Source organism: Bufo bufo, chromosome 8 (genome assembly GCF_905171765.1).
Source record: "Bufo bufo chromosome 8, aBufBuf1.1, whole genome shotgun sequence".
Classification (NCBI taxonomy): Eukaryota; Metazoa; Chordata; class Amphibia; order Anura; family Bufonidae; genus Bufo; species Bufo bufo.
Genome location: NC_053396.1, coordinates 70,613,338 through 70,631,254, shown reverse-complemented (window position 1 = coordinate 70,631,254; position 17,917 = coordinate 70,613,338). Strand labels below are relative to the sequence as shown.

Here is a 17,917-nt window from a genome sequence, read left to right as displayed (position 1 = left end):
AAGGGACCACCAGAGGACCAGGTAGCAGGTATATTAGACGCTGTTATCAAAACAGCGTCTAATATACCTGTTAGGGGTTAAAAAAATTGCATCTCCAGCCTGCCAGCGAACGATCGCCGCTGGCAGGCTGGAGATCCACTCGCTTACCTTCCGATCCTGTGAACGCGCGCGCCTGTGTGTGCGCGTTCACAGGAAATCTTGCGTCTCGCGAGATGACGCGTATATGCGTGACTCTTCCTGCAGCTGCCGCCTCCGGAACGTGATCCTGCGTTAGACGGTCCGGAGGCGGTTAAAAGGACTTTTGGGTCTCTAAAAAGTTTTGGTGGTAATAATATTCTTAAATCACTCTCTACACTGTCTGTCCCTTCCTCAGCATAGCTCTCCCTTACTAAGAATGAGCCGAACAATATAGCACCCGCCAATCACTGTAATGCCAACAAGGCTATGGCATTACAGTGAGGGCAGTACTTACCTGTACGTTTATTGGCTGCGGAGCCCAAAAGATGTTCGGCCGAGCATGCTCGATCATCACTATTCATTATTCAAAACATGTCTCGATATCCATTGTGTACAGTCCCATCCAACAGCTAAGCCCCATCCCTGTAAATGCTGCAGCTGTGAAACCAAAAGATAACTCCCCAGATGGGGCAGTACGACCTCTCCCTTTTCATTAGCCAATTGTAACTTTTCCAATTTATTTCCTGGGGTGCCCTTTTTCCAAAGAAAAATGCTATTAATGCGCTTAAATAAATGAGGGAAGCCAAAGTTATCCCAATGGTATCAGGATCATTTTAATTAAATTAGCTCGCCTCATCACTGACAAAGGCAATTTGACCCATGGGTCAAATTCCATTCTATCAAACAGAGGTAGTAGGTTTAATTTAACATAATGCTGAATATAAGAGGAAACCCATACACCCAAATATTTGAACTTATCCACCAATGGAATCGCCATATTATCAGGAAGTGGTATATTATCAGCTGGCATCAGGGGCAACAGAGCTGAGTTTGACCAGTTAATAGTAAGGCCCGAGTATTTACCACAGCCATCTATGATATCCATTATGGTAGGAAGTGAGCAATAAAAGTCATCTACAGATAATAATTTCATCTGCATAAAGCAATACACGCTCCTTTCTAACTCCATATTTAAATCCTACTATATCCGGAGATGACCTTAAAATGGCCACCAAGGGCTCAAATGCCAAAGCGAATAGCAATGGCCAAAGAGGGGATCCCTGATGGGTACCTCCCCCTAATGAAAATGAGGATGATAAAGCATTGTTCACCCTAATTCTAGTCACAGGAGTTACATGCAGTCCACTGGAGCTTCCTATCCGCCAGCATCTTAGAGTACTTCCACACTTGCGTCAAAGTTTTCCGGTATTGAGTTCCGTCCTAGGGGCTCAATACCGGAAACAAAACTGATCAGTTTTACCCTAATGCATTCTTAATGGAAAGCAATCCGTTCAGTATACATCAGGATGTCTTCAGTTCAGTCCTTTTACGGTAAAACTCAGGAACACTTGCCGGAATGCCGGACTTACCGGCCCATAGTTTCCAGGCTCTGTTTTTGGACCCTTTTTGAATATTGGCACCACATTTGCCATGCGCCAATCCTGTGGGACATTCCCTGTCAGTATAGAGTCCACAAATATCAGAAATAAGGGTCTGGCTATGACATTACTTAATTCTTTTAGGATACGGGGGTGTATGCCATCTGGTCCTGGCGATTTGTCTATTTTAATCTTTTTAAGTCCCTGTTGTACTTCTTCCTTGGTCAGACAGGACACTTTTAATGGGGAATTTATTTTTACATTCTACATGTCATCTGACGGTTTATTTTCCTCAGTGAATACATTGGAGAAAAAAATATTTAACAGCTTTGCTTTCTCCTCGTCGCTCTCTGCGACTCCCCCTTCATTACTCTTTAAAGGGCCGGCACCTTCAGATTTATACTTTTTAACATTTATATAATTGAAGAACATTTTAGGGTTAGTTTTACTCTCTTTGGCAATTAATCTCTCGGTCTCTAATTTGGCCGCTTTTATTTGTTTTTTACATGTTCTATTTTTTTCATTATAATTTTTCAGTGGTTCCGTGCTACACTCCTGTTTTAGTGATTTATATGCTTTCTTTTTGTCATTTATTGCTTTCTTTACAGTTCTATTTATCCACATTGGTTTCTTTTTGTTCCTTAAACTTTTATTCCCATATGGTATGTACCTCTCACAATGAGATTTTAGGATGTTTTTAAAGATATCCCATTTTGTGGCTGTATTTTTATTTTTGAGGACTTTGTCCCAGTTAGTTAGGCCTATGGCCTCTCTTAGTTAGCTAAATTTAGCTCTTTTGAAGTTTGGTATTTTTGTTCCTCCCCGTAGAAACGCTCTTTTGAATGATAATTGCAAGGTTATTACTTTATGGTCACTATTTCCCAGTTGTCCCCCAACCTGCACATTTGTTGTTCTGTCAGGCTTATTGGTTAATACTAAGTCCAGTATGGCCGTCCCTCTAGTCGGGTCCTGAACTAGTTGGGAGAGGTAATTGTCTTTGGTTATTGCCAAGAACTTGTTTCCTTTATGAGATATACAAGTTTCAGTTTCCCAGTCTATATCTGGGTAGTTGAAGTCCCCCATAATAACCACCTCATTATGATTTATTGTTGTTTTTAGCTCCATGTATCTCTACCCACAGTGACTCCACATGTTTATGTTCCTTTACTTATATCTTCACGGATTGTGGGCTTTAGACAGGACTTTACATAAAGGCAGACCCCTCCCCATCTCCGGTTTTGACGATCCTTTCTAAACAGACTGTAACCTTGTACATTAACTGCCCAGTCATAGCTATCATCCAGCCATGTCTCAGTTATTCCCACTATGTCATAGTTCTCCTCACACATCACTAATTCCAGCTCCCCAGTTTTATTAGTCAGGCTTCTGGCATTAATATACATACATTTGCATCTGAATGGTTATTTACCTGGAGTGAGGCACTCACCATGACTGAATGGAACCCCCCACCCACAAAGAGATTACAGGAGATGTTCGATTGCAATGGCAGCATGGGGCTTTCTGAATGCTCTGAGGCCTGCCTTAGTAAAGTTACGCTTGGCTTAATAGGAGCAGAGTGATTTCCCTGTAGACTGCAATGGTTTATGTTAATTCCCCTACTGGAGAAAAAAAAAAAGTTATAAAAGGGTTTTCTGACATTTTAATACTGATGACCTAAAATTGCCCAAAAAATTGTTTGCCTAAAAAATTGAATGAAAAGTGAACAGAAACTTGACCCGCAAAAAATGAGTTCCTACACATCTCCATAGAATTACGGTAAATATGAATGATACATATTTTTTTTAAGTATTAAAACATAAAAAAAATACAAAAATTTGGTATTGCTGTAATCATACTGACCCACAGACTTAATTTTACTTAATTGGGAATGGCTTAAAAGCAAAGTTCATAACACTATTTAGAATTGTTTTCCAGCTTCCTATTACATCATATGAAATATTAAGTACAACTTGTCCCACAAAAAACAAGCCCTGATTTGGCTATGTGAACAAAAAAGAAAAATGTTATGGCCCCCGGAATCCAAGTAAAAATGTTATGGCCCCTGAAACAGAGGCCATGATGTATTTGTCTGTCATCCACAAATGCATTAAAGGGCATCTGTCAGCATGATCAGCCCTTTCCGCATCTCCGGATTTGCGGACCCATTGAAATGAATAGGTCCGCATCCGTGATGCAGAATGCCCACGGAACGGCGCCCGTGTATTGCGGATCCGCAAATGTGGTCCGCATTACGGCCACGGAGCGCACACGTTCATGTGAAAGAGACCTTACTGTAATTTACTCCAGAAACTGATGTTAATTACAGTTCAAATTTACATCAGCTCATTACTTACTTTGAATTGAGTATCTGGTGCATGGACTGCCAGAACATGCACCACATTTATTAAGAGGCTATGTCTCTTAATACATTTTCAGCAATGTGCACCATAGGACTTTTCAGACTTCAAGACTGGTGTATGTAACACCTCAATGTGTTAAAGGAAATGCAATGTTATAGAGCAGGAGGAGCTGAGCAGATTGACATATAGTTTTGCAGAAAAAGATTAATTGTAACTTGTAAGTGTACTTTCACACTTGCCGCAGAGGATTCCGGCAGGCAGTTTCGTCCAGCAATCCGCACGCAAACGGATGCATTTGTGAGATGGATCCGTCTTACAAATGCATTGCAATACCGGATCCATCTTTCCGGTGGTCATCTGGAAAAACGGATCCGGTATTTATTTATTTCTTATTTTTAAAGGTCTGCGCATGCGCAGACCGCAAAACCTGGTCAGTTTTTCCGAAACACTTGGGGCTGGATCCGGCATTAATGCATTTCAATAAAAATTAATGCCGGATCCGGCATTCTGGCAAGTGTTCAGGATTTTGGGCCGGAGAGTAAACTGCAGCATGCTGCAGTATTTTCTCAGGCCAAAAAACATAAGAGGGACTGAACTGAAGACATCCTGATGCATACTGAACGGAATGCTCTCCATTCAAAATGCATTAGGATAAAACTGATCAGTTTTTTTCCGGTATTGAGCCCCTAGGACGGAACTCAATACCGGAAAAGAAAAACACTAGTGTGAAAGTACCCTTATTTATTCCTTTTAATCCCTGCTCATTCTGGGCTTTGAAGTCAAGGAATCGCTCCTATCAGTGATTGTCAGTCTTCCCTCTATGACTTTGTATACGGAGATAGCTGTCAATCACTGATAGGACCACCTCTTTGTCTTCAAAGCCTAAAATGAGCAGAAAATTAAGTTAATAAATTATACTGAATCTTTTCCCATAAAACTATATATCAATCTGTTCAGCTTCTTCTGCTCCATAACATGCTACTTGCAGCTCAGACACCATGTTCAAACATGTCCAGTGGTGAACATAGAGGAACCCTAGCAAACATCTAAATTGGCTCTTCATTATGGTGCTACATCTCATGACAGAGTGTTTGTTAACCCCTGTGCACATTTGGGCCAGTTTCTCCTTCCCTTGTTTGCTAACAATGCAAGAGGCGAATTTTGAACAGATTCTTGAAAACCATTAGCAAAAGGGCGTCCTTTCTGCAAGGGTCTGACTCTGTGGTATGTACACCATTGAATATGGCACTTGTGATGTTCTAAGTATGACATTTGGGTATGTATTTGAATGTTGCAGACAGTGGAAGATTTATCTAGTCTTAACTTTAACTTATTACCTTTTTCAGATTTTACAGTAAAACCCGGATAGGAGGATTTCGTGAGCTTGAGTGCTTCCCATGTACAGCTTACACACCTCGTTCAGAGAGTCAGTGTAAGTTCTTTAACCATGTACAATAGAATAAAAATGTAATTATGCTAAAAGGCTAATTAATGTCTACTTATTCTCATAATATTGCAGGTTACCCTAGGCCTGGGCCTGTGCAGCCTACTAGTACTACCCCTCGGGATCCTGTACTTCTAGTGGCTATTATATTGGTGGCCCTGTCATTAATTTTGGTTACCTTGGTGACCTTCTCAGTCATTTGTTGCGGACGTTTTTTGAAAAGCCAATTCCAGCGAGGTGAGTTAAAAAAACTGAAATTTGCAAACTTATAGCAGGGCATGCCAAATGTATTGCTTGCCAGTAACTGTTCTGATTAGACACTGGGTCTTACCAGAAGAGGGCGTGAAAGTGCTTCCCCTGATTCCCTATAAAAAGGCTGTCCGATGCTACTTTTGGGTAGTGTGCCTCTTGATGAGAGATGGAGAGATCCTTGACTGCTAGACATGCCTCTGTTGCACTCTTGAAGACATGTTGCTCAATTGACACACTTTGAGAGGGGGCGCATTACTGAACTGAAAGAAGTAGAATGGTTGTTTCAATGAATTGTCAGCTATCTATGCCTTTCTGACCTAGTTGTTAGAAGATTTTGGGATTGAGGTTATATGAGGGCAGGCACACATGGTGAACACGCTCTGCTTGGCCTACACCAGTGGAGTGGATCACTTGATCTGCTGAACAGCACGAGCAGCTACTACAGTTGTCCACCATCCACTCACAGGTGGCACCTTCATTACACAACCCTGTCTCTGCCTGGAGCATCTCCAGGCGCTTAGAAGAAGGACATTTGGTGTTATGGTGCATTACATTAGGTGTCCTGTCATTGAATCCCAGCCACTGTTGCCTTCATATGCTGTGAGAAGCCTGGGCTGCTATGGACTGGAACTGTATAGACTTTAGTCATGAATCCAGATTCTGTTTGGGATACCACAATGGTCGGGTTTGAGCATGGAGGGCTTGTGGTAAGCTCTTCAATCCTGCCTTTACCATGGAGTGACACACTGTCTCAAATGTTGGTGTGATGATCTGGGTAGTCATCACATACGGCAGTCAGTAACCCCAAGTACAGTAGTGATACAAGGAACACTAACACATTAGCGATATATGCAGGACTTATATGTTTCCTCTCATGGCAGGGCTTCCAACTAGCATTTTTCAGCTCCTTACAGCAAAGGTTTCCCAGGAATGTCTCCACCAGATTGCAACACTTCCTTAGCCTGCCGGTTTACCAGATTTATTGCCAATCAATCTTTTATGGGACCAGTTGGGACACCAGCTTTGGCAGCCTAAGAACATCCAGGATCTACAGTCCCAGCTGAAACAGCTGTGGGCAGATGTGCCGCAGACTACCATAACTGTATGCTTTCATGCCCAACCATAGTTCATCTTGTATCCATACTAGAGGTGGCTGTCACGGACGTTCCCGCAACAGGTGTCAGGAGATCTGTGAGACTGGCAACACGTGGTTTTATCTGACATGTTTTCCTTTTGGATCAATTTATGTCTATGTTGTTTCTGGTGCTTGCCACACCTTCTATCCCCAGGTGGTGCTATTGTGGTCATTTAGCCTTCTCTATTTATTGTTGTTTCTCCCACTATGCTATGCGGTTTATAGCTTCTGTTGGACTTGGGGACTGGGGTTAGCTTGTGTTTGGTTCTCGGCTGAGTTCCTGGTGCTACCAAAGCTTCATTGAAGATAAGTGTTTCCATTCCCTTTTGTATTTTGTTTTGATATATGTGTGTGTTGCCTTTCCCTGTTGTTTGTCATTTGGCCCGAGGGAGACTACTGTTCATCCTTCCCTTTGGAGGAACAGGTAGACTCAGTCCTGACATTAGTTCCAGGGTCCTATAGGGTGAGATAGAATTCTAGGTATCCAATGTATGAACTTGCCTAACTTCTGGGCCTGTTCATACTGGCAGTTTGTCAGGACTGGAGTTAGGGTTACCTCTGGGAGGTGTCCATCTTCCTTCCCTAGTTTTCAGGCCTTATTCCGGTATCCCCTTTCCCTCCTATGTTCAGTGTGGTGTTTTCCTCCCACACACGAGCATGACAGTGGCCCAATGAGGTACTAGCACCTCCTTTCAGTTGTAAAGTTTTCCCCAATAAACTTATTCTTTCTCTCCAATATAGTTATCACTTACATATGCCATCATTATAGTCACCCATACCATATTTTTCACTTAATAAGACGCACCTATGTTTTAGTGGAAGAAAATAAGAAGAAATATTTTAAACTGAAAGTTTTGCTAAATTATTTAGTAACACAACAAAATAATATTTCACACTGTTAGTTGGGGGATCTATGGATGACTGTTATGTTGTTACTAGAACTCCTCTCATCCTTAACCCTTTCAGGCCCGGAGTTTTTTTTTTTTTTGCGTTCTCGTTTTGCGCTCCCTGCCCTCCCAGAGCCAAAACTTTTTTATTTGTCTGTTCACATAGCAATATGAGGGCTTGTTTTTTTGCGGGACAAGTTTTAATTTTCAACGCCACCATTTAATATTGCATATGATGTAGTGGGAAGCGGGAAAAAAATTCCAAATGGGGTGAAATTGCAAAAAAAAAAGCAATTCCACCACAGTTTTACAGGTTTTTTATTTACAACATTCGATGTGCGATAAAACTGACTGGTTAATTTTATTCTACAGGTCAGTACGAATCCGGCGATATCTTATATGTATAGTTTTTCTTGCGTTTTTAGAAATAAATTAAAAAGTGGGAAAAAATCAGTTTTATTTTTTTTGTCGCCATATTTTGACCCCTATAACTTTTTTGTAATTATGTGTACAGAGCTGTATGGGGGCTCATTTTTTGCGGGGCGATCTGAACTTTTCATTGATACCACTCTGGAGTGTGTATGACTTTTTATTTAGTTTTTTTGTAGAAACTGCGAATCGTCCATTTGGATGCTTTTTTCCGTTTTGCTTTTTGCCTTATGGGGAGTATATTTATATGTTATACTGTACTATGTTATACTATACTATGGGCGTTTTCACCCATCGCGACACCCATGATGTTTATTTTTTTATACTATGGGCATTTTTGCCCATCGCGACACCCATGATGTTTATTTTTTTATTTCTTTTATATTTATTTTGGGAAAAGGGGGGTGATTAGAATTTTAATGTTTTCTTTATTTATTTAGTTTTTTAAACATTAGATTGCTATTCTCATAGATCCCAATGTACTAGCATTGGAGTCTATGAGAAAATTGCTTGTTTCCTATGGAGCCCTATTACAGGCAAGGGCTCCATAGAAAATACTATTCAGCAGCCTCCTGTCATTCCTAAAGGCAAGGGCTGCTGCATACATGCTCAGACTCCTCCGATCGCCGCACGGGGGAGCCGGAGCACCACCGAAAGTGCGCACTTTCGGTTTCAGTGCGCTCAGATGCCGTGGTCAGGATTGACCTCGGCATCTGAGGGGTTAAATGTCCGCGATCGGCATTGCTGCCGGTTGCGGACATGAGCCGCGGGTGTATGCTAAAAGAAGCAGGTGGCCACCCACGGCTATGGCGCCCGCAGCGGAGAGGAGCAGGTGCCATCTTTAAATGCCCGCCCAGCGACGTACATGTACGGCACTAGGAGTGAAGGGGTTAAGATAGTATCCAGGCCCTGCAGTACATGAGTGCATTCCTGAGGGTGTTCTAGTCACATTATAGTCACACATGCCAATTACAGAACAGTCCCTGGACACTGTTTATATTAAATATGACTATAACCCCCATCATTCATAGGAATGTGGCGCATCCCTATGGATGAGGGGGGTTATAGTCATATGTAACACAGTTTATTTTTATGCTGGCCTCTGAGCTGTCACTCACCCAGAGATTTTAGATAACAGTCCAGGGGAAAGCACAGGGCGATAGAGGACAACTAAAACTCCTTTCCTTTCTTCTAACAGCAAGAGCAGTGGAGCTTTGTGGCTGGTGAGCGGTTCTCCCAGTAGGAAGGGAGGGAGTAAGCTGATTGGGGGAGGCAGCAGGGACAGCCGTTTCCGCTGGTACTTACCACCAATCAGCTGGTGGCAGTTCAGGGGAGAAGGCTCTCCTCTCTCCTCATCCTCTGCTATGGAGAGGATTCGGCTGGCAGGTGCACAGTAAAGATGTGCTGGATGGTGGCATTCAGCTCAACTGAATGCTTAAAGGGGTTATCCAATATCATAAACAGCCCACCCATGTGCCAGGCCCCTCACAAGGAATATACTTACCCTGCTCCCTGCTCCTAGCACTAGTCCTGGTCCCCGCACTTCCGCTGCTTCTTCTCCTCGTGTGTGGATAAAAAGATCCAGTGTCTGGGGGAGCAGCCAATGGCAGACTGGGACGAGCCTCCCTAGCATCACCCACGATGCTAGGGAGGCTCGTCCCCTTCCCTGCCTGCCATTGGCGGCTCCCCCCCGACACCGGATGTTTTCATCCGTGTACAGGCAGTGCGGGGACCAGGAGCAGCACAGGGAGCGGGGTAAGTATATTCCCTGTGAGGGGACTGGCACATGGGGGAAAGCTGTTTATGATATTGGATAACCCCTTTAACTGCCGCTTCCCACTCAACCCACACTTAAGTTGCAGGCTCAGGATCGATCCTGCAATAGGGCCGGCCAGCTTCATTGCTGGAACTTTAGCTCTAAGATGCACTGACTTTTAATGCTTATAAAGTTTAAATTCCAAGGACTGTTCCTTGGTGCCTTATTTTTCCAAACGCCCCCCCAGCGGCACGACAGGAGGATACCCCGCCTCCCCAGGGACAGGAAACAACGTGGAGATCTTTAAATATTCCCCTCCCCTTACCTGCTCCAGTTGTTTCCTGTCCCTCTGGGAGCAAACGTGGAGTTTCGCTGGTGGGAGTTCGTTAATTTTTCCCATCAGTAAGGTCGCCGGCAGGTCGAATAGGGGAGCAGGATCGCGGGACTGCGGTGCGGTTCTCCCTGTCTCCCAGGCACAAGTCCTCCGGTGGAGGCAGCCCCGGGCAGCGCTTCCTTGCTGATTATCGCGAGAGGAAGCCACAGGATCGCGGGTCACGTGAGCGCAAGCTCACAGGCGCCGAAGTAAGACGTCATTTCCCCTGAAGATTCAAAAAAGCGGCAGGAATCGGCGGCGTCCTGAGAGCAGCCTGCATCATGTCGGCATCAGGAGAGGACGCAATGCGCAGACCCTCGGATCCATCCAAGACCGGCAGCCCGGTAAGCTACCCTCCTCTGGAGGGAAATGATAAATGCCTATGTTAGCCTGTGTTCACTGAGGGGTTAAAATTCTTACCTTCTTTTACACTGGATAAGGGACTGTACCTCTCCCTTTCTTAACAGACTAGGCAGCCCCCTTTTTTTATTTAAACAAATTTTCTGACTTATATCTATAGGTCAGGGAAGCTCAGAAGTCCACAGAGTCTCAGCGAGTCAAAAAGTGTTCCATTTGTAAAAAAGCCTTACCGTCAGGTTATAAGAAAGCCCTTTGTTCAAAATGTTTGGAAAAAATTGTGTCAGAAGAGTCCCCCTCCTTATTGGGCAATATTAGAAATATTATTAAGGATGAAGTAAGCAGCGCTGTGGATCAAAGACTAGCTGCCACGTCCCAGAAGCCTTCTACTTCTATGACTGAAATGCCTGCAACTTTAGAGTCGGAATATCAGGAAGAGGATTTTGATGAAGGGAAGCTCTCGGAGTCTGAACCTCTTTCCTCTGAAGACGAGTCCGGGAAGCCTCTTTTTTCCATTGAGGACACCAAAGCATTATTAAAGATCATTAGAGCAACCCTAAACCTAGAGGAGTCTAAACAATCCAAAACTATACAGGATTTAATGTTTAAGGGCTTAGGAGAAAAAAGGAAGAGGGTGTTCCCCCTCCACTCTAATATTATAAAATTAATTAATAAGGAATGGACCGATTTGGAAAAGAGACCGAGCGTATCTAGGGTCCTAAAAAGAAAATATCCCTTTGCTGAGGAAGATACGTCCTCTTGGGACAAATGTCCTAAGGTAGATGCCCCCGTAGCAAAAATTACAAAGAAGTCAGCTTTACCCTTTGAGGATTTAGGTCTCCTAAAGGACCCAATGGATAAGAGAAGCGAGGCCCTACTAAAAAAGTCATGGGAGGCTTCCATGTCCATCCTTAGACCTAGCGTAGCCTCAACCTATACAGCAAGGTCCATGTCTATCTGGTTAAACCAGCTAGAGGAACACCTAGTATCAGGAACCCCTAGAGAGGATATTTTAGCATATCTGCCAGTTCTTAAACAGGCGGCAAAATTTTTGGCCGACGCTTCGGTCGACTCTATTAAACTAGCAGCCAGATCTGCGGCCCTCTCAAACTCCACCAGAAGGGCGGTGTGGCTTAGGTCCTGGTCAGGTGATGCGGCATCCAAAAACAAGCTCTGCGGCATCCCCTGCAAAGGTGATAGGGTGTTCGGGTCAGTCCTGGACGACATCCTAGAAAAAGCCACAGACAGAAAGAAGGGGTTTCCCTCGGAACAAAGGAATTTTCGTCAGAGACGGTTTTTTCCTACATTTAGGGGCAGACAAGACCAAAAAGAAAAGATTTTTCTCCCCAGTGGCGTTCGGGAAGAGGAAGAGATCGAGGTTTTTTATTCAACACCTCTGACTCCTCCCAAAAGTCATCAAAACAATGACGCCAGATGCAGGGTAGGAGGAAGGCTGAAGTACTTCCTTCCAGCCTGGGAGAATATCTCCAATTCCCCCTGGGTGTTGGATGTAGTCTCATCAGGCCTAAAGTTGGAGTTTTCCACTCTTCCCCAGGAGGTGTTCCACATCACCAAAAAAGCCGATCCAGTCCAAGCATTAATACTAGATCAGATAAAAATCCTTTTACAAAAAGAAGCTATAGTGTCAGTTCCCCTAGCAGAACAGGGAACAGGTTATTATTCCCCTATTTTTCTAGTCAAAAAACCAAACGGCTGATACAGAGCCATTATAAACTTAAAGGGACTGAACCAACATCTACTCTACAAACGATTCAAGATGGAGAGCATAAAATCCACTATAAGTCTGTTACAGAGAAACACCTTTATGGCAACCCCAGACCTTACCGACGCGTACTACCATATTCCAATCTGCAGAGAGCATCAGAAATTCCTCAGATTTTCAGTACAACAAGGTTCGGTGGTACTCCATTATCAATTCCAGGTCCTTCCTTTCGGCATTACGTCAGCACCAAGAGTCTTCTCCAAAGTGATGGCAGAGGTGATAGCAGATCTTCATCTAAAAGGCATATTAGTTGTGCCTAACTTAGACGACTTCCTTATAGCAGCTGCATCAGAGAGTCTTCTATTAGAACAAATAGAATTAGTGAAGCAAAGCCTAACATATCTGGGGTGGCTAATAAATATAGAAAAGTCAGACCTCCGGCCCGAAAGAAGAAAGATCTTTTTAGGAATGCTGCTGGACTCAGGTCTCATGAGGACCTTCCTCCCACGGGAAAAAATTCAGACTATCAAGCAGGAATTTACTCTATTCCGCAGCAAATCAAGAGTGACAATCAGGTCAATAATGAAGATCTTGGGCCTGATGTCCTCAACTATCCCAGCAGTAAAGTGGGCTCAGGCTCACTCACGAACCCTTCAGTCTTTCATGCTCAGAGAATGGGACAAGAGCATAGCTTCCCTAGAGCGGAGAGTAAGAGTCCCTCAATATGTAAGAGATTCCGTAAATTGGTGGTTGATCAACCAGAACCTAAACGAAGGCGTTCCGTGGCAACAAACAGATGTAGTCACTATTACTACAGATGCCAGCAAGAACGGTTGGGGGGCCTTTTCAGACAGGTCCGTAGTGCAGGGGGGCTGGCAAGGAAATCAAATCCTAGCCTCTTCCAACCTGAAGGAGTTAAGTGCAGTCTGGGAGGCCTTGAAGGCCCTTCACTCAGAGATCCGCAGGAAAGAAGTGAGAATACTCTCAGACAACACCACAGTGGTGGCCTATCTAAACAGGCAGGGAGGCACAAGAAGCCCATCCTTGGCGAGGGTCTCAAGAGAAATTTTCCAGTGGGCAGAAAGGAACATACTGTCAATATCGGCAGTTCACATAAGGGGAGAAGACAATACAATCGCGGATTTTCTCAGCAGAGATGTCTTAAAGGAAGGGGAATGGTCCTTAAACCCAAGGATATTCCATCAGATAGCGCAAACATGGTTCCTTCCAGAAATAGATCTGTTCGCCACGCATCAAAACAGACAAGTAGAGAAGTTCGGCTCTCTAGCCTATACAGATCACCCACTCACCACTCATAGTGGACTCTCTCTCCCACCCATGGCCAAAAGTAAACTTGTATGCCTTCCCTCCCTTTGCGTTAATCCCCAAAGTGCTGCAAAAGGTACTACAGGAGAACCACAAGCTGATCCTGATTGCTCCTTACTGGCCCAAGAGGTCATGGTTCCCTCTCCTAGTGAGGATGTCAGCAGGAGACGTGTGGCGACTACCAAACATCCCGGATCTCCTTCACCAGGGCCCAGTATGGCATCCCAGGACAACACAACTTCAGTTGGCAGCATGGAGACTGAGCGGGAGATATTAAAAGGAAAGGGCCTCTCGGACGTGGTAATTTCCACAATTCTTTATAGTCGCAAGAAGGTGACTTCTAAGATTTATGACAGGATCTGGCAGTCTTTCAGAAGATTTACAGGCGGGGATACCAGAGGTCCCCTTGTAATCACTAAGGTCCTAGAGTTCCTCCAGTCAGGTCTTCAGAAGGGGCTAAGGGTAAGCACTATAAAGGTCCACATATCAGCTTTGAGTGCCTTACTTGATATAAAATTAGCAGAGGTAGACCTTGTTAAGAGATTTGTGAAAGGAGCTCGGAGAAAACAACCAATAGTGAGGTCCACTGTCCCCCCTTGGGACTTGAATCTAGTCTTAGCAGCCTTATCAGACAGTCCTTTTGAACCCTTATCTGAAATATCTCTAAAATTGCTTACCTTTAAAACAGTTTTCTTAATAGCCATCACCTCGGCTAGGAGGGTGGGGGAGATCCAGGCCTTCTTGTGCAGGCCCCCGTACCTGTCCATCAAGGATGATAGGATAGTACTGAGACATTCTCCCTCTTTTTTACCCAAGGTGGTCTCTAAGTTCCACTGTCTTCAGGAGGTGTCCCTCCCTTCCTTTGGATCCCCATCAGGCAGTCAGGAGCAAAGACGGTTCCATAACCTGGATGTAAGAAGAGCAGTTCTTGCCTACCTAAAGGCTACGGAAGATCTCAGGAAGACGGACAGACTGTTTATTCAGTTTACAGGCCCAAATAAGGGAAACGCTGCAAGCAAAGCATCTGTTAGTCGATGGATCAGATCGACAATCTTGACTTGTTATGACTTAAGGGAGGTTCCTCCCCCGGCAGGCTTGAAAGCCCATTCAACCCGATCTGTAGCAGCCTCTTGGGCTGAATCAGCGGAGGTTCCGTTAGAACAAATTTGCCAGGCAGCCACCTGGTCGTCACCTTCTACTTTCTTTAGACATTATCAGTTAGACGTGTTGAAGAACAGGGAGTTATCATTTGCTCGCAGAGTGTTATCTGCTGTTGTCCCCCCCTGATATGGGATTCCTATGTTATTCCTCCTGTCGTGCCGCTGGGGGGGCGTTTGGAAAGATTTCAATTACTTACCGGTAATAGGTTTTTCCTCTAGCCCCCACAGCGGCACGGGGAATTTCCCTCCCAATAATTATTCTAACTTTTATAAAAATTAAAAAAAAAAGGGAAAGAAGGAAAAAGTTTTTTGTCTTTCTTGGAGAGTATCCTTGTCTAATTTTCAATAACACATAAAGATTAATTTTGTTGCATCCATTCCAGAGTTTCTCGGTTATTTATTGGAGCAGGTAAGGGGAGGGGAGTATTTAAAGATCTCCACGTTGTTTCCTGTCCCTGGGGAGGCGGGGTATCCTCCTGTCGTGCCTCTGTGGGGGCTAGAGGAAAAACCAATTACCGGTAAGTAATTGAAATCTTTTTGTCAGCGAGTGTAGTAAAAAGGTACTGTGCCTATACCCATTGAGCCCTACATCGTTATGACGCTCTCATGGGCACCATAGTGTTTAACGCTAGAATAGTGCTATTATTCACATGCAGCAGATTTTGTTACAGAAATTTCTACAACTGAAAATTAGTAATTAGTCAACTGGCGTAGAAGATGCTAAATGTGGCAGGCTGCTGGCCCCATTCTTGCCACGTCCCCTTTTTGGGAAAGTGGCAAGGCCAGTGGAGTAACATCACTTGCTTTTGCACAAGTGCAGTTGGAAAAAGTTGCAAACATGCAGTTTGAGGCTTTTTCACAGCAGAAAACTGCCATATTCAAATGATAAATCTGCCCCCATGTGTTTTCTACCAAAACAGCCCCATTGCAATGAATGGAACTGATCTTCTGTTGCAGAAATTTCTGCAACAAAATCTGCCACATGTGAATGCAACGTTATACTCTGCTTTAACTCTAAGACATGATTATTAACTATGTGCTAATCAAAGAAAGCATCCTGTAACCCCCCCCCCCCCCAAAAAAAAAAAAAAAAAAATAGGCCTTAACCCTTTTTTTCGTTTTTGTGTTTTAATTTTTCTTCACTATTTTCCTTGAGCCATAACTTTTTTAGATTTCCGTTCACATAGCTCTATGAGGGCTTATTTTTTGCGCGACAAGTTGTACTTTCTAATGCCACCATTAATTGTGGCATACAATGTAATGGGAAGCAGTAAAAAAAATCCCAAATGGGGTGGAATTGGAAATGCAATTCCTCCACTGGTTTACGGGTTTTGTTTGCACAGCGTTCCGTTTGCGGCAAAACTGACCCATGCTTTTCATTCTCTGGATCAGTATCATTACAATGATACCCCATATGTCTAGTGTTTTATGTCTAAATAGTGTATAAAAAAAAAATGTAACTTTGAAAACAACATTTTTTTACATCACCATATTCTGACCTACATAACTTTTTTTTATAGTTAGATTTACTGAGCTGTTTGGGAGCTCATTTTTTGCGGGACTGTCTTTAGTTTTTCCTGATACCATTTTGGAGTGTCTGTGACTTTTCGTTCACATTTTAATACACTTTTTTGGGTAAGAGAAGCAATGAAAAAATGGCAAATTGGCCATTTTGATCCTTTTTTCAATTACGCCATTCGCCGTATTTGAAAAATATTTTTAGATTTTAATAGTATGGGCATTTTCGGTTGCGGTAATGTCCATGATGTTGATATTTTTTGTTATTTAGTTTTTTTTATTTTTATTAGATTTAAACTTTCATATTTCTTAATTTTTCTATTTTTTTTTACCATTTTTTTTTTTTTAAATTATGATTTTGAAGCTCATATATAAGCATATGCATTATTTATATATTTTTTTAACAATCATGGATTTTTAAACTGAACTTATCATTGAGAATTGCTCATTTCTTATGTTGTCCACCTTGTGGCCAAAATAAGAAATGCTGTTTAAATGTTCTCAGCCTTTTTCAGAAAGGCTGAGCGCATTTAAACCAATGACCGGCATCCAAATTGGCCGCAGGGGATGTCGGTAACACTCCCGGAAGCGCAAGCTTCCAGGTTCTCGCGCATTTTGATGCCGTGATCTCATTTGATCACATCATCTAAAGGCTTTAATTGCCGGTCATGGTAGTTAGCCGCAGGTCTCTGCTGTTTGAAACAGCAGAGAACTGCTGGCCATGACGTCCGCTGAATGTGCGAGCGGGCTCCAAGTTTGCCTATCGCTATAGCGTCATACATGTACGGTGCTGTTAGCAAAAGGGTTAAAGGCTATGTACACCTTTGGAGGCAAATTTTGTTTATGATTGCATATTACTCATTTCTGGCTAAAAATCCTATTTTCAATTGGCCTTTATTAAAAATATTGAAATGTTCTGTCACAAAGGGTTAACTGTTTCTAACTGTGTGACTGGTACTTTCACTTTGTTGTCTAATAAACCTTATCTCTAAACTACAAAGGACATAAACACTAATTTAAACCACATTCTTATCAGATAAGATAACTGAGCTTTAACCCCTTAGTGACCACCCATACGTGTTTTTACGGCGGTCACTAAGGGGCCTTAGTCTCTTCATGTAATCCCAGACAGACTCAATGATGTGGAGATCAGTGCTTTGTGGGGGCCATATTATCACTTCTAGGACTCCTTCTATATGTTTAATGACATTGATTGTATGTTTGGGGTCGTGGTTCTGTACCAGAATAAATTTGGAGCCAATCAGCCCTGCCAAGTTCCTTCAAAAACTTTGTGCAAGTGTACCTTGAAGAATTGATGCGGTTTCGAGAAAAGGTTGGTCACACTAAATAGTGATTTGATTTAGATTTCTCTTTTGTTCATTCACTTTGCATTTTGTTAACTGATAAAAATAAATTATCCACACTTGAATTGAACAGTACTTTATGCCCAGTGATCCAGCTCAGTTTTCCTCTAGAGTGGTGCAGAAACACTGGAGGGAAATTGCCTATATCCCCCATGCAAAGTTAAAACTTCTTACTTTATTTCTATTGAAAAGGTTAACTCATACTGTTTAATAATGTGTACCTGCATTTTATATGTTGTGATATATATCCTGTTTATTATCACTGTATTTACATGGC

The 17,917-nt window shown here is 43.0% G+C and overlaps 1 protein-coding gene across 1 annotated transcript in view; it reads left to right on the top strand.

The window, feature by feature from the left end:
* The window catches only part of EDA2R (ectodysplasin A2 receptor), a 235,331-nt gene that overhangs the window by 151,699 nt on the left and 65,715 nt on the right, over nt 1-17,917 (top strand). Inside the window, exons 5-6 of the mRNA XM_040405782.1 lie at nt 5,263-5,348; nt 5,436-5,597. Coding sequence (XP_040261716.1) covers nt 5,263-5,348; nt 5,436-5,597 — 248 coding nt within the window. The remainder of the gene's footprint in view (nt 1-5,262; nt 5,349-5,435; nt 5,598-17,917) is intronic.